Source organism: Takifugu rubripes, chromosome 10, assembly GCF_901000725.2.
Source record: "Takifugu rubripes chromosome 10, fTakRub1.2, whole genome shotgun sequence".
Lineage (NCBI taxonomy): Eukaryota > Metazoa > Chordata > Actinopteri > Tetraodontiformes > Tetraodontidae > Takifugu > Takifugu rubripes.
The window spans coordinates 6833985-6855559 of record NC_042294.1 but is presented as its reverse complement, the minus strand read 5'-3'; the positions used below and the strand labels follow the sequence as shown (position 1 = coordinate 6855559).

At 47.9% G+C, this 21575-nt stretch overlaps 1 protein-coding gene across 3 annotated transcripts; it reads right to left on the bottom strand.

The window, feature by feature from the left end:
* Positions 1-840: 840 nt before the first annotated feature.
* vipr1b (vasoactive intestinal peptide receptor 1b) lies at positions 841-21209 on the bottom strand. Of its 3 annotated transcripts, none has more exons than XR_003889872.1 (14): positions 21000-21209; positions 16750-16837; positions 14464-14574; positions 9792-9892; positions 8490-8587; positions 7306-7438; positions 5025-5178; positions 4845-4905; positions 4677-4749; positions 4100-4191; positions 3671-3800; positions 3189-3230; positions 2015-2867; positions 841-1388 (listed from the first exon to the last, which is right to left on the bottom strand). XR_003889872.1 is itself a non-coding variant. In XM_029843048.1 (14 exons), the coding sequence occupies exons 2-14, from the start codon at positions 16921-16923 to the stop codon at positions 2676-2678; spliced, it is 1278 nt and encodes a 425-aa protein (XP_029698908.1). In that variant the 5' UTR covers positions 16924-18497; positions 21000-21203; the 3' UTR covers positions 841-2675. The 3 variants fall into 3 exon arrangements, 2 of the variants coding, with proteins under 2 accessions (XP_029698908.1, XP_003968044.2); XM_029843048.1 differs by adding an exon at positions 16921-18497 and having other exon boundaries at positions 841-2867; positions 21000-21203; XM_003967995.3 differs by having other exon boundaries at positions 841-2867.
* Between the last annotated feature and the right edge of the window lie 366 nt (positions 21210-21575).

Genomic DNA, 21575 nt, shown 5'->3' with positions numbered 1-21575 from the left:
TTGTCGCATTAATATTTCAGCGGAATGGTGAATAATGGAGGAGGCTTAAAGGCAAGACACCTGTCTCGGACTTTCAAGCAGCATCTGAAAATAACTTCATCCATCTTGTCTCCAGCCTGATGCTTCCTTTAAGCCTGTGAGAGGCTCCCAGAACCGCTTATTTATGCGCTAATGCGATATAAATAAGCAATATCGGCACAATCACATGATGGGAGGATATTGTTTTACACATGATTTCCATTTTTGTGGGGAAGGTAAAGGAAAGATTGAGACCACGTGCGCCGGGCAGGAGCCCTAATCTTTTTAAAGGGAACGTTGACATCAAGAGGCCGTTCAAAGGCAGCGGGTGAATGAAGCAATAAATCTGAGCTACAACACGAGGGATTAGACTAAGTTGGTGCAGTTTCATGGCAACAGTAAATTCTAAATAGAGTGGAAGCGGCAGGTCGGGGGTCTGGGAGAGGAAATGTAAACACAAAGTGGTCAAACACTGAAAAAGGGCCTTTAATAAACATGCTAATATGCACTTTATAACCCTGAACAAGAGTTGCTGTCTTCACAAAGAGCATGCTGGGTAGTGATTGAAGTCCCATTTTAAACTTGACCATAGGAAAAAAGGGTCATTGTTATTGGTTAGCGAAGCCACCGTTATCTCGGCTGCCGTTTAGCACAACTATCATTTGTGCAAAAGAGCGTTCTGAGCAGCTTAGCCAAGAATGTTGGTCGAAAACGCTCCCGCCCTCCATCAACATCCACAGCTGTGGAATGTCAAAACATCTGGATTTGACTCCGACTTCCATATTTCCCTCCTCTGAATGATTTGTTGAAGCCCTCGTAATCAGTTCGCAATAATTTATTTGATCCACAATGGAACAGAACATCAAGTAATAAAGTTAAAGTCCTCATTTTGTATACATTATACGACAATAATACCAATATACAAAAATGATCACTTTTTTCCTTCCTGTGTACACAAAGCCTGTAAATACAGTACTTGCAGTATATTTGTAGATTAAGACTTGTGTGTGCATTCCACCGGTGTACACATATATGGCAGTAACACTGAAACACAATCTTAAATAGACTCACAATATCCAGTTTGAAAATGAAGGTAATATGCTGAATTTCACTGATCACATAGCTACATTAAGAATGGCCTTTAGCAATGTGCGTGACTGGATTAGGAAAACTGGTTCCTTTAGAACATGACAAAGAATTAATTTTTAAAAAAAACAACACACAAACACACACTTTCGACGGGACAAACCCTTCACCGCTATAATAAATGCATCAGGCCTGTTTAAAACATGTCACAGCAACATGGTGGTGGTGCAGGCAGCAAGCAGAATAGCATTTAACGTCCATATGATGTCCATCTTCCCAGCATTCTGTTCAATACACAGGCTGGAATTACCTCTTGGTTGATAATACAGCAGACACATCACATACATTAAATTACACACACGAGTTGGTATTAGTCTAAGCTCACATAAGGCTCCGGTGCCCCACGCACACCTTAGCAGCAACAGAAGATGGATGAGATTACATCTGCACCCCTATAGGGGAAGTCTCATGAGTTATGAATCAGAGTTAGTATAATAACAATAGCTTGAGGGTAAATAATTGAGTCATTCTTAAGGTCTATTTTCTGTGGCGGATGTAGATTTCTGTCCACGCAGGTAGAATAGAGAAAGCGGGACCCAGAACCCCGTCGGTCTACGGCCCTCGAGGCCTGGGTTCGCTTCTGTTGCGCCAAACAATAGAGGGACATTAAGGATATAAGGACCGTTTTACAGTTTAGTGTCTTTTATTTAGCTGTAATGTATAAAAAATGAATCATACAGCGCCTCACAAGCGAGCTTCGGTGGAAGTTTACGCTCTGGCAAGGCTTTAAATTCTGCTCGCTCCACTAAAGTGAACAATTACGCTGATGTATTACCGATACTGCGGCTGTGAATTGGTCTCCATGGCACGACAAACAACACCAATTATTTTCTCTGCACTGTGTACTTACACGGCAGTACAGCGTCAAAAACACTCCGCCATGCGGGCCGAGGCGTCACTTGTGCACATAAAAACTAGGACCTTATGAAAAATAAAACAAAACCTTCAAACCCTGACCACTCGCTCATGGCAGCGATAGTGCAAAACGGGCATTCGTGCTGCTAGTTATCTCAAAAATGCTTTTAAAATCTTTAAATGGGTCACATACGCCTCCTCATCCGGACAACTGTGATGGGTGGAAAAAAATGGATTCTGCATTAACTCCATTTCCTTAATTGGCCGTGTCCACGCCGCCGCCGCGCTCATTTGGAGCCGCGGAAAATCCACTGAGTGTTTTTTAATCAGGGCGTAATTGCACCACTTTGCACATTTTCACGTCAGGATCGCTCACCTGACCCCACTAACGCACGACACCCTCAGCATCGACCGCGTAATGGCGGAGGGATCTACCTGTGCGCGTGCGCCGAATCATTAAAGAGTAATGATGCTTCAATGTGCGTGAGAGGGACCCGCGGAGCTACTTACAGTCCTGTTATGTCACCCTCTAACAGTGCATGTGTAGATGACAGGAGTGTGTGATATTTTTTTAAGCCTCACATCTTTTGTTTTTTGGGATGTTTCTAATGTTTTGCAGGGCGGCGTGTGGTGCTCGCGGCCGCCGCCTGTGGGACTCATATGCTGGAGAGGTCGTCGTGGCAGGAGGACGAAGCCCGGCGTGTTTTGGGGCTGCACCGCGGCAGCATGGAGATCTGGGTGCTGAAGTTGTTGCTGCTGCCGATAGACGGCTGCTGATATTTGGCGTCTGAGCTCATGTACCTCTGCAGGTGCCACCGCCGCCACTTCCTCTTGATCTCCCCTTGGACCTGCAGAAGATCCAAACACTAATTCATCTCGACATGAAAACCCTTTCAGCGTGAACATCGGTAGCTGAACTTAACAATTGCTTAAATCTCTGCCATGTTTAATGAATGAAACTGGCCAAAACACAGCGCGAACCCTGTGAAAAACACATTAAAATTCAGCTGGCGTAGCAGCCAGTCTCGCCAGCCAGCAAGTCGCTGTTATTCCGAAACTGAGAACTTATCTGAACCGCCACAGAATAGCACTTCACCAAAAGGGGTTATGCATTTAACTCACGCAGGCACAGTGCTGAACGTGTGGGTGCTGCCGGCGAGGGCACCTACCTCTCCATTCAGGAAGCAGTAGAGCACCGCGACCACAAAGCCCTGCGGAGGGGGGAAAAGGGTGGGATTTTTAGTCAGACACTTATGTCAGTAAGGTGGTAGTTCCCTAACAAGGACGACAAGACTGATGGGAGAAAAGGGAGGAATTGGCTTAAAAAAAGAAAGTTTGCCTCCATCATTTCACATTATGAGATGAAGTCTGGGGGTGTAAAAGCGGTGACGCGGCCACTGAATCAGCCTGAAAGGTGCCTGGAGAGCTGCCACGCTCAGAGAGCTGAGAGGATGCCAAATGGTTGCTTTGGACCTTGAACGCAACACACCTCGGACATAATGAAAGTCTCCCAGATGGAGCTTCTGGGTAAAAGGCCGCACTTTAGCTTAATGTGTGATTTCTTTAAAAGTATTAAACTGATGGCGTCCATACGCCGTCGAGCATCTTGTTAGCGGGATCTGCTCCACACTCCGCCCCGCTGATGTCATACCTGGAAGGACCCCAGAATGAGATCGAAAACCAGCCGCAGTTCGGTCTTGACTTGCTCTGGGATGAAGGCAAACACGATGAAATTGATCCCAAACAGCGGGATGAGGAGCAGCGTCGACTTCGCCAGCCTCCTGAAACGACCAAGCAAAATCACACGTCTTTCCCAGTCAAACCAGTTTAAATCACCGTTTAAAGCTGCTGGAGGCTGCCCCGAGCGTAATTCCCCCATCACTCCTGAATTCCAGAAAGGAAAAACAAAAAGAAACTAAGTTCTTCTCATACCCGAGGGGGGAAAAAAACACATTAATCTTGCTTTCTTCTTCCCTTGTTTATCTATGATCATTCCACATTTCTGTGAAGTTAAATGAGGAAATGAAGATTCATTTCCAGGCTTTTTACGGATGAATCCGCAGCCAGAAATGACACTCACGAGTACTGGTTGGACTCGTTTCTCCCGATATCCGGGCAGTTGATCTTCTGCCGGAGAATTCGTATGATGCAGATGAACAGAATGAAGTTGATCTGCGGAGAAATGAGGACAAAGTGTTGAGACTCCCTTAAAACTTGAGAGGTATTACCAGCGGGCCCCCTCGGCCGTGACTCTAGAGGGAGGCTAAATTACTGCGTGCTTCATTATGCATTCAAGAACAGCGCTCGGCTGATGAGACGCAGAGCTGTCGGCCCGATGGCTGATCCTGATCCTGGAGAACACAACAAAAGCCGCTGCGTCGACACTGCGGGACGTGGGCAGGCACCGGCGGTGATGGAGGGCCTCTTTTTTGAGAATCCCATGTTTACAAGAGCTTTCCTGACATTATCAGCTCAGTCCAGCTGCTCTAATAGGACTATTCTCCTTCTCTAGCCATTATTTCTGACAAGACGGACAAAATTAAGATGCACCGACTTGTTTTATAAAGCCGATGTTTGTCGGCGCTACAGCATGGAGATTGCTAAACACGGCTGAGGTGTTAATGATGTAATGGAGATAGAGGGGCTCTAATGCTCACCAGGATTGATGCTAAAATGGGAGTTTTGATGATCCACCAGGACATATCGTTGCTCTCGATTATGTCCCAGCACCTGTGGCGAAAGAAACACAATTTGAATGAGGTAATTACTAAAATCTAGACAACTCCCAGGGCTCTGATCCAACAGCCATGCGGTTGATTTCCTACCCCACATCGTAGTAGTACGCCTTAGCCACGCTCCAAGCTGCGATGAAAACCGTGGGACCGCCTGGGCACGTAGAAATAGAAAAATAAACAGAAAGCGTTACACCTCGCAGCGTTCCCATTCGACATGACTGTGAATCATTAGCTGGAAGCGGGGACGGCGTGAAAGGAAGACATTCTCACCCCAGCCAATCAGGATGTATGCCGAGAAGTACTTCCTCTCAGAGAAGAAAGAGACGGCCAAGAGGGCGTGAAGATAAAGACCTTCCACCAGCAGCCAGAAGAAACTGGCCATGATACAATACTGGAAGAACACAATCACCACTTTGCAGCCAATCTGTAATTACAGAGCAGGAAAAACATTTGCCTCTGTAGTAACCTAATTAGAGAGGCAGCATAACAGCAATACAGCGCAAATATTTCTCGTCAGAGGAGGAACCGAGCAGAGGAATTCAGTAACTGGCTTTCAAACGTTTGTAAAATTTACTTCAATGTGATTGTGGATTCACATGTTGGGAAATGAAAGACGTGGGAATTTTATATGGGGGAATCGTGCTTGGGTTTATTGTGTTGATGGAGTTCGTTGGCTGTTGAGGGGGAGGCGAGAGCGGGTAGATGCGGGTGAAATTTAATCAACTTCACCAAACAGCAACTTTAGTTGAATTAGAAAAACAAGGGAATGATTCTTTGGATAACCTCCTTCCTGCTGCCCGCACAGGTCGCACAGCGATTATCAGATGTTGATTAGCTAGCGTAGCTAGCAGCTAGCATCTCCTATTTAACAGCTAGATGTGATCTTACTAAAATTTGGAAAATAAAGATCAACAAAGGCAACAAGATTGCAAATCATGCACTTCGCCCTGCCAGTGTGACCTCATCAGCCTAATACGACGCTGCAGCCTCATCCTTCAAGAGCAGGGCGATATGTCAAGTGGTTCGAGTTTCAAATGTCAAAATAAAGAGTTGATTTTGGATGAACACTGTTACAAGCTACTTTTTCAGTCTCCACTTGACATCTAAAAAGAAACCAAACTAGAGCCGCATAAGACACACAGACAGGAAATGACTTTAGACACTCCGCTTCCCTGTCAGGTATTTTCCGTCTACAATCCCCTGATTCGGCTGTTTTCCAGGCTGCGGGCGCTCGGGTTACATGAGCGTCAGAGGCAGCTCTGTCCAAGCAAAACCAGCAAAGTGCATTAAAGTTGAGACGGAGCAGCCGAGCCCACGTTGGCAGACACCAAAAAGCGCACGTGCCCGAACACGGGGAGCTTCGACCCTGCATTCGGAAGTGGCTTCTAATGGGCGGAGACGTGTTGCTCTTTGAAGGCTTCATGGGATATAAAAACGTGGACTCCAAGGCTGGAGGGACACGTGCATGCCATCATCCACGAGGGCTGAAGGAGGGGATGTCAAACAAGAGCGTAATTAACATTAACTGGCTTTCCTTTCTGGGAACCACTACTTGTCCTCATGGGCAGGATTTCAAACAGCCCATTAAAGCTGACGGGGATTCGGCTTTGGCTCCAAACGGGCTCCTGTTGAACACCTCAAAAGCTGCAGCTGTGCTTCCCAACACTCGCACACTTTAAAAACATCTGGTTTCGAAGAAATTTAAATCCGAAGGACCCAACTTATCCCTAAATGTGACTTAAAGTCAGTTTGAGACTGCAGAGCAAAACACATCTAAGTTCGACCGTGACGCCTCCAAAACAGGAGGGTCTAAACAACAAATGTGGCATTTTTTACTGTCTTGCAGCAACTTGTGGGCTGCTCTCAGCGTTAAAAAGTGACACACAGAGCGGCGACATGGGAGCCAATGGGAAGCGAGGGCAGGGGTCACGAGGAGCGGCGCTGCACAAATGCTCCATGATGTGTTTTCCCGGCAGCTGGCTTCTGTCAACGCTGGAGTGTGCCAATAAATCCCCCGGGAGGCCGCTCTGACCGCGCAGCCGCGTCACAACCTCGTGACGGCAGACCTAACGGGGGCCTCGGAGGCCTGTGATCCACGGCTCAGTGGTGCGCAGTGCTGAGCGTTCTGTAATTTACATTGAGTCTTGCTTTTTTATCTACATCTTTTATGAGGTCCCACAGAAATATACACAAAAAACACACACAATCGCCCTGCAGGTGGCGCTATAGCAGTTGGTGTAGTCCTTCATATATTAGCTCATCCAATCAGTTAATCAGTACTATTAACCTGCATCAATGTAACAGCGGGGTTATCTGTATAACTGAGCATGACTTCAGAGGTGAAATCAACTCAGAGCCATGAAAGCGTGACCTTTTATTGTTGTAGGTGACAGCGCTAACCGTTGCGCTAATTTACATATTTCTATCAGGACAATAAGCTCTGCATTGCTTCCCTGCAAACCCTGTAAACAGATTTACGGCTCCTCGCAGGCGGCCGCCGCTCCCCTGGCTCATCAACGCGAAGCAGCCACATCGCGTTTAATTAACTCACAGTGCCTGACGAGCAGTCGTACATCTCCCCGACCTCGTAGAGGACGACGTCTTTGACGAAGACGGCGATGGCCTTCAGGATGAACGACACAAAGAGATGCATGTGGATGTAGTTCCTCGTGCAATGGAGCTTCCTGAGAGCCCGGCAGGAAAGAAACAATCACATTGATTAGGATGAAGAGGCAGTGAACATAATAACTGTGCAGATTATCTACTCCAGCCTGTCAGATGTAACAGTGGCTGTGTTCTCTCCGAGAGACGCCGCCATAAATCAAAGACGGCGCTCCGGAATTTAGCTTTAATTTAAAGGGAAAAGTAGGGGGAGATGCTGCACCGCAGGGCTCCCGTGTCAATCAATAGCCATTATTTTAAATTGCAAAGGGATTCGAGGGGCTTCCTCCACCTGACACGTACGGCGTCCTCGCGAGCGGCCAAGGAAAATATTCCACTGCCGGCACGACTAAAACCAGTCAGGCTGCAGCCAGATTTTTCGTTTCTGTCCGGGGAATAATTAGTCATCAAGCTTCAGAGTCCAAATGTAATGAGGCCACCAAGTCCGTGTTTGGGAAGTCAAAGTCAGCCCAAACTCACAGGAAAATTAGATGTGATTAATCTGCAACCCGCACAAATCATCAGCGGAGAAGGAAGGTGGCGGGGAGAAGACGCAGCTGCACAAACAGCCATAAAAGAGTAACAAAAAAGGGAAAACAGCTTTGATAAACCCAAGGCTGCCTGGTTTTTGTCTCGGAAACATCTGCGACTCTCCACTTCCTGTCAGGCCTCATTAAGACCGCCGACCGCAACCCCGTCAGCGTCCCACTGATCTCCTGTCACCACTCAGGTGGACGCTTCCTCACCGGCCCTGCACGTCTCTGAGGGAATATGAAAAGCTCTTCTCTAACCAGAGAGGAGGAAAAAGAGCAACCAGGGAAGAATAAAGCCGTGGAAGCAGTTTCATCTCGACGGCGCGGTGCAGCCTAGGAAAACCTCGACATCAAATCGGTAAATGACTAATTCTGGCGCTCTCGGCGGGGGGTCCTGCAGCCCCGACTGTTTGTCTTTTCCTCATTCTTCTATCCCTTAATCCTTTGATAGACCGAGCAAGCGCTGGGTTTTATGGTAAGTCATTGGGAACTTCTCCGACTTCCCGGAGGTTTGGGCGCGCTCCGGGGCCACTCCACCCACCTGAAGATGCAGAGGATCACGATAGCCGTGATCAGAGACACGAGGGAGACGCTGTAGCCGACGGTGTAGCCGATCTTCACCTGCCAGAGGAAATTGCCCTGTCGAAACAACAAAGGCAGGATCACATGCTAACGTCGCGTCAGCAGCCACCTAATCAGAAAAGTTTCATTCGAGGGTTAAACTGGGAGCAGCCGTTGTCCAGTATCACAATGCTGCCCTTCAGAATTAGCGTCTCATGTAAATGAGTGAGCTCGGATTCTCTTGAGGACGCCTCCACCAGCTTGTTCTCCTCAGACTTCCGAGGGAGCTCGCTGACGGCGCCTCTACGAGCCGAGCGGCCACCCGGAAAGCTTTTACCGCCCTGTTGCGGCGCGTTCTCTGCCCCGCTCTTCACCTCTGTTGAGCTCTCGCCTCCGATTGGAAGCTCTTCCTCTACCTCTCAGAAACCTCGACATGCCATGACGCTCGGGTCAGAAAGTTCACCGATCCGGCCACTTGTTTTACATATACACAAAAGTTTTACAAAAATTTGAAAACACAGAGTTTAGCAGGAATATATCCCAGATCAATAATTTGGACTCTTCCTCCTATAGCAGCTGATCTGTTACCTTCAGGTCGTCCGTGAGGTCACCTCTAACAAGAGCTAATCAATATAAAGCTCTTCTGGCCTCAGCTGTCATTCAAATGATTTTTTAACTTTCTCTTAGTGCTTTAAATCTGGCCGTTACCCTGTTTTTAGGGGGATTCTTTTCAGTCTGATTGTTTCATCTAAGGGACAGTAAAGATGCAACGACCTTGTCCCATTGCAAACAATGTGCAAACCCCATCAGGAGGGACCAGAACTTCATTCCGACAGGTTACCGGCTGTACTGGAGCTGCAAATCGGGGATATTTAGAGCTCAGTCCGCCTGAGTAGTAGCTACTCTCCTCTCTGCTAGCTTAGCGCGATCCTGGTTTCACAAATAGCGCCATAGTTGCCTATGAAAAACAGGTCGTGATACTGTAACTTTGCTGGTTGCAGACAATCACTTACACAAGTCAAGGAAATTAAATGAAAAGCGCGGAACATTTATGGCATATAGAGTCAAACAGCGTGGGGGCTGTGAAAGAAAATCAATGCAACTATTTTCCTGACAGCATCCACCCACAGGGGGGGAAAAGGCGATGTTCTAATTAAATGTTTCCTGCCCGGTAGCCCTCGAGATGGTTTTGCTCTGCGTTATTGACTTCCATCCCAATGGGACCATCAGGCAGCTGTGGCGCTCCCCACCCCCCATCCCCGATGAGCTGGAGTTTACTCACATCGTCGCTGGTGCCGTTCACATTGTACCCACAGTTCACGGCGATGTCCAGCGGATGCATCTCGGTCCAGCCGTCCGCCGTGCACGTCTTGGAGAGGTTACCTGGAGGGCGGAGGCAGAGGTCAGAACGCCCGCCTGCTTTTCACCGCAGGAAGAAATGAGAGAATGTCTTTCCATTTTCTCTTCCCTCCGGAATCACAACCAAGACGAGCAGCTTCAGTGTGTGTTACGAGATTTTACGGTTAAAACCTTAATTATCCGAGCTGCCGCCGTGGAACTTTGACGCACGCGCAAAAGCTTTGTCGCTAATTACTCGTGCATGTGGTTGATCTTTGTGATCCGTTCGCTCTGCTGATATGCAGGTCGACGCCACACCGAGACCTCGGCCACAACGTGACCAAAGGTTAAGTCGTCAACAGTCAATTACAACACAGCCACTGCTCAGTGAATCAAAGGTGGTGGTGGTAGTGGTGGTGGGGGGGGGGGGGGGGGTTGTCGGTATCTGGGTGGTCAGGAAAAGGTCCCTTATCGCCGCAGCAGATGTCTTTCAGTTCCACGCTGGGCTGCAGAAATTAATTTCCTCTGGTCTTTCAAATTCTCCAACGAACCCGTGCCTCTGAACCGTCACACTTTGTAAAATCCACTCCCTTTTATCAGCGTCGCTAAATAAATTCAAACTAAAACAGGACGAAAGCTGCAGGAAACCGCAACCTTGTAAAAGACGGGCGCTGATTGGCATTCAGGGCGGTGGGCAGCCGCTCCCAAAAGTTGGGTTGTGATTGCGCAAGTACGGAGGAGTAAAAGGGAAGGAGAGAAAAGAAGGGGAGAGCAGAGCGGCCTTAGCCGGACCCGAGGAGGTTGACTGATCACAGCTCTGGTTGGGAAAAGATGGGAAAGAATTTAGCCTTGGAAAAGGCGTCACCCCGTCGTCCTCTCTGATATCTTCAGCTAACAAGTAGAGTTTGTCTCGACTTCTAAAGAGGCACTAGCGTGTCTTCCCAGGATGCTCTGGGGTTGTTTTTCACACATGCAGATCAGGCGCTAATGGCTTTCTTCAATGTGCAGTCCGGTCAGAATCCGAAATGAGACATCCGTGCCAGAACAATACGGATGGCCTGTTCCCGCTTCAGGTCAAATTCTTAAAATAAAATGCGCAATGAGGTTATCAGAACAAAGTGTTCCCGGTGCCCAACACCGTGCCCAACGGTTAATTTTCCAAAAACACGGAATGCCACATCGATTCCTTTCATGATTATCGACCATCCACAATATTATCCAGTCGAATTAGAACCCTGGTTTTGTGCGGGGGGGGGGGTCTAAAATTACTAATGTTAAGGATAAATAACAGCCTAATGGGGGCTTTCAGAGAGCGACAGAGCGTGAAAAAGAGCCAGAAAGGGAGAGTTCACTGCTCATCACACACACACACACACACACACACAGACTTTTCTTTGCACAAATTCAGACACTGCTATTCATTTTGTCCTCAGCAAGACACCCACCAAGCACTGCACGTAAAAGGCATTTTCGGCCCGACCGACAACTGCGCTGTCCGTTGTTCTGAAACATCTGTTCTATGCTTCCATTTTGAAGCAACATCTGGGCAGCACACCACATGAATCTGAAACCATCTGAGTGTTGAGGCCACGTCAGGTGGAGCTGGCGTCAACCGTATCCACGGCTTCAGAAGACCAAAGCTAGCCCGGCCGGCACACCCGGCTCGCAGCAGCAGTTTTCTGGTTCACATTCAGTTGTTGGTTTCGCTTCATTTCCTATTGCGCCTCCTGATGGTTTTGCGGAGAAGTGCACTCTAAAGGGAAGAATCGTTCTATTTAGCACATTACTCTACAGTATTTTCCTGACTATAAGTCGCACTTTTTTTCATAGTTTGTCAGGGAGTGCGACTTGTACTCCGGAGCGACTTAAATATCTATTTTTCTTCTTTATTATGTATTTTTTGGCTAGTGCCCCCCACAGATGTCTGATCAATGGTTTGGTTCATGGCAAACTGAACTAAAGTAAATGTTTTATTCTGTTTTATTTTATTTGTAGTCCAAGCTAAAGATCTGAATGGCGCCTCTCGCCACCCTGACGTTTCTGCTCCGTTTCCTCTTCGGCTAAATCCTTGCTGTGAAATTTCAGCTGTCGAGCAAGTAATTTGCTCCTGTGCCTCCGTCGCGTCTCTGAGGTGAAAATTAAAATTTATAATCGGACTCCTCAAATATTTCGCCTTGCTGCTACAAGTCGGCGCTGCCGATTTAGCCTTGCTGGCTTCGTTCCTCTTTTGAAAATCGTTTTCATTTCCTGTTTGATAATGTTTGCACTTATTCCCCAGGTGCTTTCGTATAGGAATAAATGTTAAAGGTGGTTAAAGAATGAATCAAACATTCAGGTGGGAAGGTTCTATGTGGAGTTAGCACGTTAGCATCTCCCACTGTGACTGAGGATGGATGGGTGGCTCTTGCAGACACTGCTAAACATATAAAACTACACATCACCGATGTGTCTCCTCTTAATCTCCTGCGACTGCAGGCCTGAGCTCTAAATTCTGGCACAGGAGAACCATTTTATATGACGATGATGGCCCTTTTATAACACGGTCTCGCATCTGACAGGAGAAATCGGAGCGCCATCACCGAGCCGCCAAGCAGTGAAAAACAATCATCCTGGTGTCATGGTCACCCGGCAATGTTTCTCTTCTCATTTCAGGTCATTTGTGAGCGTAAGCGTCCCATTGAGCGAAACTCAGGTCACCCCACTGCAAATCATTTTTCCATGGTAGCAGATGACAGAGGAAGAGAGCCTTTTTCCCCCGGTTTTTGCCTGCTTCGGTCCACTTTTTCAACAAAGCGATGAAAGGCTTCGCTCTTCCTGCGCTTTTAAGGAATCAAACAGCAGAAAATCACAGACATAATGGTAAATATATTTCTGAAGTGCCCCAGAATAAACATTTAATAGCAAAACTCTGATGATACTGATACAAAAACGAATATTTTAATAAACGTTACACCCCACCCTTCAAATATTCAGGTGTAAATGTGCTGTTGTTGGCTCCCACCCATAAAAGCCTGACTGGATATTGGGTTTTCACCTTTAAACTTTCACGGCCTGGAGTGCTCCAACTCCACACCGCCTCCTGCTCTCGGAGGTGCTAATGCCTGTGCGGGATGTGACAGCTCAACACGCAGCTCTCAGGTCTCAGCGGGCAGGAACCATTCTCATAAAATTTCCCAGGCTGTTTAAGAGGTGCGACCGTTAGGGTTTTTCACGCCCGCCAATTACGCCATGACGCACGCGGCGGCAGCGGCGTTCCATCTCAGTACGATTACGGTGCAGGGAAAAGATGGAGGCAATGTGTGAAATGTCTTGCGGGACAAAAAATGGCGGATGATCAGAAGTGTTGCTTGGTGATGCCAAGGATAATTTTAGATTTCTATCAGTGGTGTTACAGCTGTTAGCCTAGCTTAGCTCCCTTTTAAAGCAGCACTCTGCATCCCTCAGCTGAGGCAAAGAGATGAGAATTCCACATGAGACGGTCCGCGATGAAACAGATAAACGTCGATCCATTTGCTTGTACAGAAGTTACTCCCCCGCTCTCCTTCAGCTGTAAATACATCAACAGAGCCGCCCGGTCGGGCAGCTGTAATGAGCATCGACTCGCTGGGTTGTCGACACAGAGGCACAGGAGGAGCAGGTATAAAACATCCGAGAAACAGCCCAGAGGTGTTGAAAAGAGGAAACCTATATCCAGCAGCAGAGGACTCAAAATGACTCATCGGGAGGGGGGTTGGAAAGGTTTGGGGTCAGCTCACGCCGACATGAAACCAGCTGTGGATTATTAGAGAGCGTCATTAAATCGCAACTGCTTTGTCAAGACAGCAGGTCAAGAACTGTAGACATGACAGTCTCAGTCAAATAGCCTCCGATATGCTGGAAAATAAGTCGCCCAGCGACTGTAGGATCCCGAACATCGTCCAACCAAAACAAGCTGGAACAGGAACAGCGAGGCGCTCCACAATCACACACTTCAGATTTGTAAACGATCATTTGTAAACTCTGTGATTTATTTTTTTTCTTTTCCACATTTTTTCGGGGCAGGGAGCTGCGGGAGCCAAAGTTCTGGAGATAAAGTAAGCGGAAACGTCAAAAAATGGAAGTTGTTTTTAAAGGAACAGGCAAGGTTTGAGGGAACAACAACCGAAAGGAGTCTGAAAAAACAAAGCTGTGGCTTTTGTGCCAACTTTGTTTAGGAGGAACAAAACAAGCTCCGTGCTGCATCCAAAGTAAAAGTTGAGAGATGAGCTGGAGTCCACTTTGTTTTCTCAGAGCCCGACTGTAATCCGAGCTTGAATTTGCAGGCGCGCTCTAAGCCGGGCCTTGTGTAAGCACCGCCGCGCTTGTTTACAGTAACCAGGATTAGTTTGAAGTATCTGCGGAGTTCACGGGGTCAAAGCTGCGGGGTGGCGGTTTCAAGAGCTGTAGGCACAAACTGATATTTCCTAATTTATACATGAAAATGTGGAATGCGTCCTAAAAGACAGAACCTTCTTGCTTGATTATATATTAAATAATTCAAAATTTAGGATTTGACCCATTAAGCTGAAGAAAACATTGAAGCGAAGAGGTGGAATTGTATCCTTCGCCTGATTTGAGCTGGAAGATGAGGCCGTTACCTTTGTGCTGGTCGCTGAAGTAGCTGAAGTAGACGGGACACGTTATGGTGACCACCTCCCCCACGCCGGCCGACGGCCAGCAGGCGATGATGTCCCACATGCCCTGGCAACCTGTCACGAGGAGGGACCGACGTTAGCCCCACATAACTCATATCACACTCGTGTCCACACACACACACAGACACACACACCACACCAGTAATCAATCAGATCTACGATCAGATGCCTTCATTTGTCCATCCTCTCCTGGAAACGTCTCTTTCCAGCTCCCCGGAAGCAGCCTCCACCAATTCCATTCGAGTGCTGTGTGACCTGTCGGTGTCCTTCGCCAAGTTTCTCCTTGTTGCAGTAATTTTGAAGCAATTTCTGTCTTTTTTTTTTTTTTAACGAGATCTCCAAACGTCCGGTTTTAATTTTCTCCCTTTTATCTCTGACCTTTTCAAATGAAAACAACTAAAAAAAAGTGGATAAAAAGAGAGTCGCCGGGGCTGAAACGGCTCAGAGGACGTGGCAAATTAAATAGAGGCTAAAGTACGCAGCGTCGGCCCTTTCACCGTGTGCAGTTCCACTTTATTTCCAATTAGCGACACCTGAATTCCTCGCAAAGTGCTAACAGTCACCACATGCTTCATCTTCTTAACATCTGATCACAGGACAGCTTCATTTGCATGTGCTGGCAGCGGCGGCGGCGGCGGCGGCGGCGGCAGACGTTCACGCCTGAACTGCTCCTTTGAAACTTTCAGTCAGGTCAACAGCGCTCACCTCTGGTGTTCCAAACGGCCATGGAATAACCAAACAACAAAAATAAACCACTAAAAAGAGTGGGAGCAGTTTCTTTCAGGCGGCTTCTTGGGGACATTTTTAAAAACAAATCTATTTCAGCAGCTGGTGCAGAGTAAATGTATTGTAACATCCGAGCAGTTTGCTTGGCAATACACCAAAACTCAGAGGAGATCCTTTTCATCTCCGTTCCGCCGCACATTGAAATACTGCGTAAACATTGGCTGCGGAACATACAGCTCCCCTCGCAGATGTATATAATGATAATTCATTTAGGAGGGATGTGACCCAAGAGTGCTGCTTCCTCTCACCTTCCTGCTGAGGAAGCAGATAGGGAAGTGGAGAAATGAGCCTCATCGCGTAAATAAGGAGCCGAGCGGCCCCGGCGCGGGCAGCTCATGTATAATGAAGTAGGAGCAGTATATGTCGAGACATTTTTGCTTCATTAAACAGGCGGCGTGTGTTTGAATGAGGCGTAGAGGGAAATAGTGAAGCGGAATGAATGTAAAAATCTATGCTGGCTATTCAGGTGAAGGCATTCGCGACAGTACAGCGCTACTCACGCGGGTTCAACGGTAGCAGAGGTCAACGTGCGCGTATTGTATGCACAAACACTGTAGGGCGACCACAGAGGGTCAGTGATGAGAGCTGTCAGGAAAAACAGTCGGGCTTGCTATCAAAGATGAAAAACCTCCTCCGTCCCATTTAAACAGCCTAATTTGTGCTTAAATGGAAATTCCTGCAGGTCCTGTTGATGGATTTGTGACGCTGGACAGTTTGATTAGCCGCTCCGGCTGTTTCAGGTACGACAGTGGGGTCATTTTTTATATGTCGGCACCAGAGCGCTTTACGGCAGATTAGCTGTTGATGCCCATCAGGAGCCGCCGCTGTCAATCCCACATGGCAGCGCGTCGTGTTTACAGTCACTGAGAGGGCCGAGGGACGCCGTGGCAGCCTGTGATGATGGCGGCGACGACATGATGCCGTTCATTAGAGAGTGACATTTCAGCAAGAGTGGTTCCATTAATCATACGCCGCAATTAGCTGTTAGCAGCTCGTATCTGGACGTTCAAGCAGCCCTCATCAGGGATGGATGGATGGATGGATGGATGGATGGATGGATGGATGGATGGATGGATGGATGGATGATTAGAGAGATTGTAAAGCTATATTAACATATTCAGTTGTCTGAAGTGACACTCTGTAGATCAAAATGTCCAATTCTGATTGAAATACAAGAAATGAATCATTAGACAAAATATTTAAGGCAGCTTTGGTCAGCCGTTCCTTTGTGCGAGCCAGGTTTCGTTGAATATCCGTCTCTCTTCTCACCTGGGAGCTGATTCCCAGTCATCAGAAGATGAGACTTGTCTGCTTTCTGTCTCTGGAGACGTGCTAACCTGGCATTCACCCCAAACTACAGTATCTTACCTCTACTCTGAACAGCCTCCTGCTCACCTTCCCTCAAATAGTCTAAAACAGGAAAAGTAGGTTATGGAGACTGACCCGCAGTGACGTTCCTGACGCTGTTCTCGCAGCGCTCCCTCTCCAGCTCGATGTCGTGCGCCACGTCGCACATCGGCACTGATAAGACCTGCAGGAAAGTGCAGAAGGCGGTTTAAAACATTAAAGACTCTAATTAGATGCTGATCCGGCAAGGTGAAGGATGGTGGGTACCATCGTCTCACACTTTCACCGCCGTGGCCTTCCTGTCTGAATGGAAAAACCTGCAGAACGATGCCAAACAGCTCTCCCTCGTCCGGCGCGGCTTGTGAAGCGGAGGGAAAGGCCAGTGAGTAATCTATTACGATCATGTGTCTGTGCGGCTGAAAAGAATGCAAGCGGACGGCCGCTGCCGGAGAACTGGTGGGTCATAGGAAATGCACAAGACGAGGAGAAGAAAGCCCAAGAAGGTCAGCAGAGAAGGAAAGTGTCAAGATCTGAACTGCAGGAGAGGAGCTCGCTGTGCTCCGGTACCGGAGAGTCAAAACAGTAAAGGTCAGCGCTGGTGGAGCAGCCAAAACACAAAAACATGCTTTTGAAAACTGAATGGCTCGCGCATCTCACGAGCGATCCTCATTGGTTCCTTTCAGTCTGCGAACTCGACGCGTGCAACTCGCCCACGTGTGAAATAAAGCGCGAACGCACCTCTGCGGGGAACGCGAGCACAATTTGTGCGGTGAGCGAGTTTTTCTGGTGTAGAGCTGAGTGTGCTACAGCAGTGTGCAGAAGCCTGCCGCCACTCAAAGGGTTCAATAAAGCCGTTTGTCATTTCTTGAACACGGAGTCCTTGAACGCATCTCGACAACACTGACGCTTTCCTCTGGCAATAATGGCAGCAATTTGTTGGTCCAGAATCATCGTGCAGGCTGCTTATCTAACCATCCAAAGCCCTTAGACACGTTTTTACATCTTTTAGCAATAAATTATGCATTTGAACTTAACACAAATTACCGTATGTTCACTCACGAGTGCGTTTTTTTTTTTTTAAAACAAACAAAAAAAACCCTCCTTTAATATTTATCATATAAAAGCAAATTGTCAAGGAGTCGGGAACTAAACTATATTTTAAATGCTACTAAAACACACCTGGGAATGAGCCATAAATCTTTAATCGATCACTCCAACATTAAATCTGGGACAGAATTCCTCTCAAGGCACACACAAAAAAGTGAAGGCTTCGGCCTGTGCTGTGCAAATATTAACTCTGTTATTTACTGCCGACCTCCACCCCCCCCAGGGATGAGGTCGTGAAGCCTGCAGAACTTTGCTCGCAGGGGTTATTACCTGCAACCGATAACACCCAGAAAATCCAAAATATTCTGGAATAAAGCCACGCCGGGGTCCAGGATGCAAGTGGGATGAAGGCGAAACGTTTGATAAAGATGCTTTGTCATCCTAGCAAACTCAAAATCCGACATCTAAAATGACTACTGGCGCCGAGCCTGCAAGGTGAACCTAATTTCCAGCTTTTCCTTGGATCTCTTCCATCCAAAACCTCTGAATAAAAACGAGCCCTGAGCGCAGCAGCAGCAACAGCAGCAGCATGACCGTTCGGTTTTAATACATCTCATGCTGTTCTGGGCAGAAATCGGTGGCTTCGGTCCTGATGTTAACCATTAATACTGCATAAACACTGCAAAAGAAGGAACAAAGTTCCTCTTGGGGGGTGAGGCTGCAGGGGATTTGTGCTCAGGCTTCTCCTCCAGGATGCTTGGATCAAGCTCACTTCATTGCACAGATTAGTTCCATGTCTAGAGAGACGGGGGAAAGGGAGAGAGCGATTAAATTAAAGTTTACAGAACTTTTAGAGAGACAAAAATAACGCCGCCATCATAGAAATGCGGGAAAAATTAATTGTAATGTCCACGCTCTGGCAGAGCTATGGAAATTGTGGCTGTTGGCAAAGAAATTAAAATGTCATTTGGAAGCTCTCCAGACGATGGATGGACCCTGGTAAAGCCTGTAGAGGCGCAGACGAACGCAGAGCTTCTCCGGGAGCAAAACACATAAATAGCCGCCGGTGTCAGTTAGCGCATGGACAAGCCACCCCTTAAAGACCTCAGCCGTTGTTCTCCCTGCGAAACGGCCGTCGGTCTTCCCTAATTCTATAACGATTTGATAAAGAACAAGAGGAGCCGACGGAAAATGAGACGATTGAGGAGTGCGAGGGCAAGTGGGAAGAGCGATGTGTTTACTCCACACGGGTTGCACAGCGCACCCATAAAGTAGCTCCTCCAAACGGGGATCGAGACAGGTTCACCAAGCGAAGTTTGTACATTCCAAATATGTCAGGTTCTGCTCAGAGTTTGGCGGGAAGGCTGCCATCCCAAGCATGTCCATTAGCCGATTGGCGAGTCTCATTCCCGAGTCGGCGCTTTAAGTTTGGCGCGAACTGCCGACGCCTCAGGCACGAGGCTTATCGCGCCGATTGTTCCATACATGAGACCACGTCCAAAAGGTAATGAGGACGGGATGCCAGAACCTGCCAGCACGACCACCATTGATACTGTGCACCAACTAACTGGGACTATTAATCTGGTTGTGTTATCCGGCTCCAGGAAGCTCCAGGATTCCAGGAATAAATGGCCTTTACCAGAAAGTGGAGGGATGTTAGGAGAAACTTGTGGATTTCTGCTTTTGTCGGAGGCCGTCAACATTGACTCGGCTGTCTTCCATTGTTACAGGTCTGAGGAGGTGTTGGGTGTTCCGGTTCACCCATGGGGGGGAGGAATACTTTTCCCACTGAGGCCAGGGAACGCCCTTGTGGTCTCCTAGAGGAGGTGCAGAGAGGGCGGTCTGGCCGTCTACAGAGATGCTGGCATGAACCGAGGGACGCAGGAGAGAACGAAGGAAATTTCTAACTGCTGGGGGAGGCGGGGCTTCTAATTTCTACAGCCTACCAGCAGGGGGCAGTACTGGGGGCGTATTATGCCTCATTTTGCACCCAAGTGTCTTCAATTTAAATTCAGATTTTGGAGATAAATGCATAAAATTGAGAACTCTTTGCTGGGTTGCTGCAAACCTGGTGCAAGTGAGACATCCTGTAGTGATATAAGGTATGCAGTCATCTGAGTGAGGAGGCTGGTGTTTATAGAGTGAAGGGCACAAATGTGACTCCTACTCTATATGGTCATGCGTTCTAAAAAACAATGCTTTATAAACCCGCAACAGTTCGCATTTTGATGCCAAAGTGCGTTATCACGGGCTTGGGTCCAGGATCCGCTCAGCGATCCGGCCGGAATATTAAACATTCCCCATCCATCTTTATGTCAGTTTATTCGCTCAGAATGAAACCGCACGGCCACGATGCAGATGTGTGTATTTGCACAGGAAAATCTGTTTAAATCCAGTCTCTGAGCGGGAGGTTAAACAAACATGAGCTAGACACAAGAGAGTTTTTGAACTTTGTAGTCCCCCTGGGTCCAGTGTCTCAAAACCTCCTGTGCAGGGAAGGGGGGTAGTAGGTCTGGTAAAAGTATCTTTTGGGAGTTTTCTCTGCAGAGCTGCTCCTCTCCAGTGCAATTTGTTAAACAAATAACGGGAAAAATCATTTTAACCGTTTCTTCCCCCGGTTCCTCGGGACATCGCGCTTCCTCCCCGCTGACGGATGATTCAGGGCATGTTATTGTAAAGCAGCTGCCAGGCGGCTTCAATGATATAAATACAGCACGCTGGGAGCTGCGGCTCCTGGTGCCTGAGAGCGCCGCTGAAACGTGTCAACAAGTGATGAATCTTGTGGATGTTTCACGTCGGACATCTGAGAGATACCGCAGGTGGGGGGCGATCACGCAGCCTCACCTGATGTGAGGAAGGACTCCCACGCCGATATCAAAGAGCCGCGCTGAGATAAAATGCTAAACCCATATTTAGATATCACTTATATTGTTTTATATCCCCCCCCTTTAAAATCCGAGTTGCGTGCAGCAGCAGCACTTGGGATCAATCTCTATATTTGAGGAGATGCGTGAATGCATGAAAACAGTCATAGCGTCATAGTTTCAGGAGCCAAGTCAATATTTGGATTTGAGATTATAAAAGACAAAAACTTTCAAGATCACAAGCCAATCACCACATTCCCAGCATTTAACAGGGGGGGGGAGGATCACACCCAGGAGAGGTCACGGGGCACACACGCACGCACGCACGCACGCCCAGGCGCACTTTAGAGGCTCTGACCTTTACATGCTTTTGCAACACTCAGTCAGGAATCACTCACCTTCCCGTTATGGGGCAAAAATGTAAAGCTGACTTACTTTGGGCAAACACCCGCTGAGCAGGAGCAGAGGGAGCAGCTGGGATACATCCATGCTGTCGGCCTGGGTTTGGAGTTGAACTCCTTGCTGGCTCTGGAGCAGACGCGCGTTGAAGGGAGACGCCGCGCTCGGACTGCGCTCCTCGCCTGTGCGCTCCTCCCGTTGAGGCGCCGCATCAATCCGACTCTACCCTCCCACCCAACCACCCTGCCTCCCACCTCCCCCCGCCCATTCATAACCACACACCACGTGTTCCGCGGGGCGCTGCGCTAACAAGCGCGTCACGCCGCCGCGGATGGATGAGGGTGCCGCTCCGGGGAAGAGGATCGCTTAATTACTGTCGCGGAATACGTCTTAATCTACTCAGCAATATGCCGGCTCCCTTCCAAGTGTTGTTAAAACCGAAACCTTAATAAATCTGCGACAGAAAATGCGCCGCATGGCATTGATTGATGTATAGAAAAGTCAATAAACGCAGTTGTTTGCGCAACTTCCAATTAAAGTCCCATTTGTGTCTCCGAGCGCTTTGGGGGGAGGATAAGGACTGAATGTTGATTTTCATCATAATAAGTGATA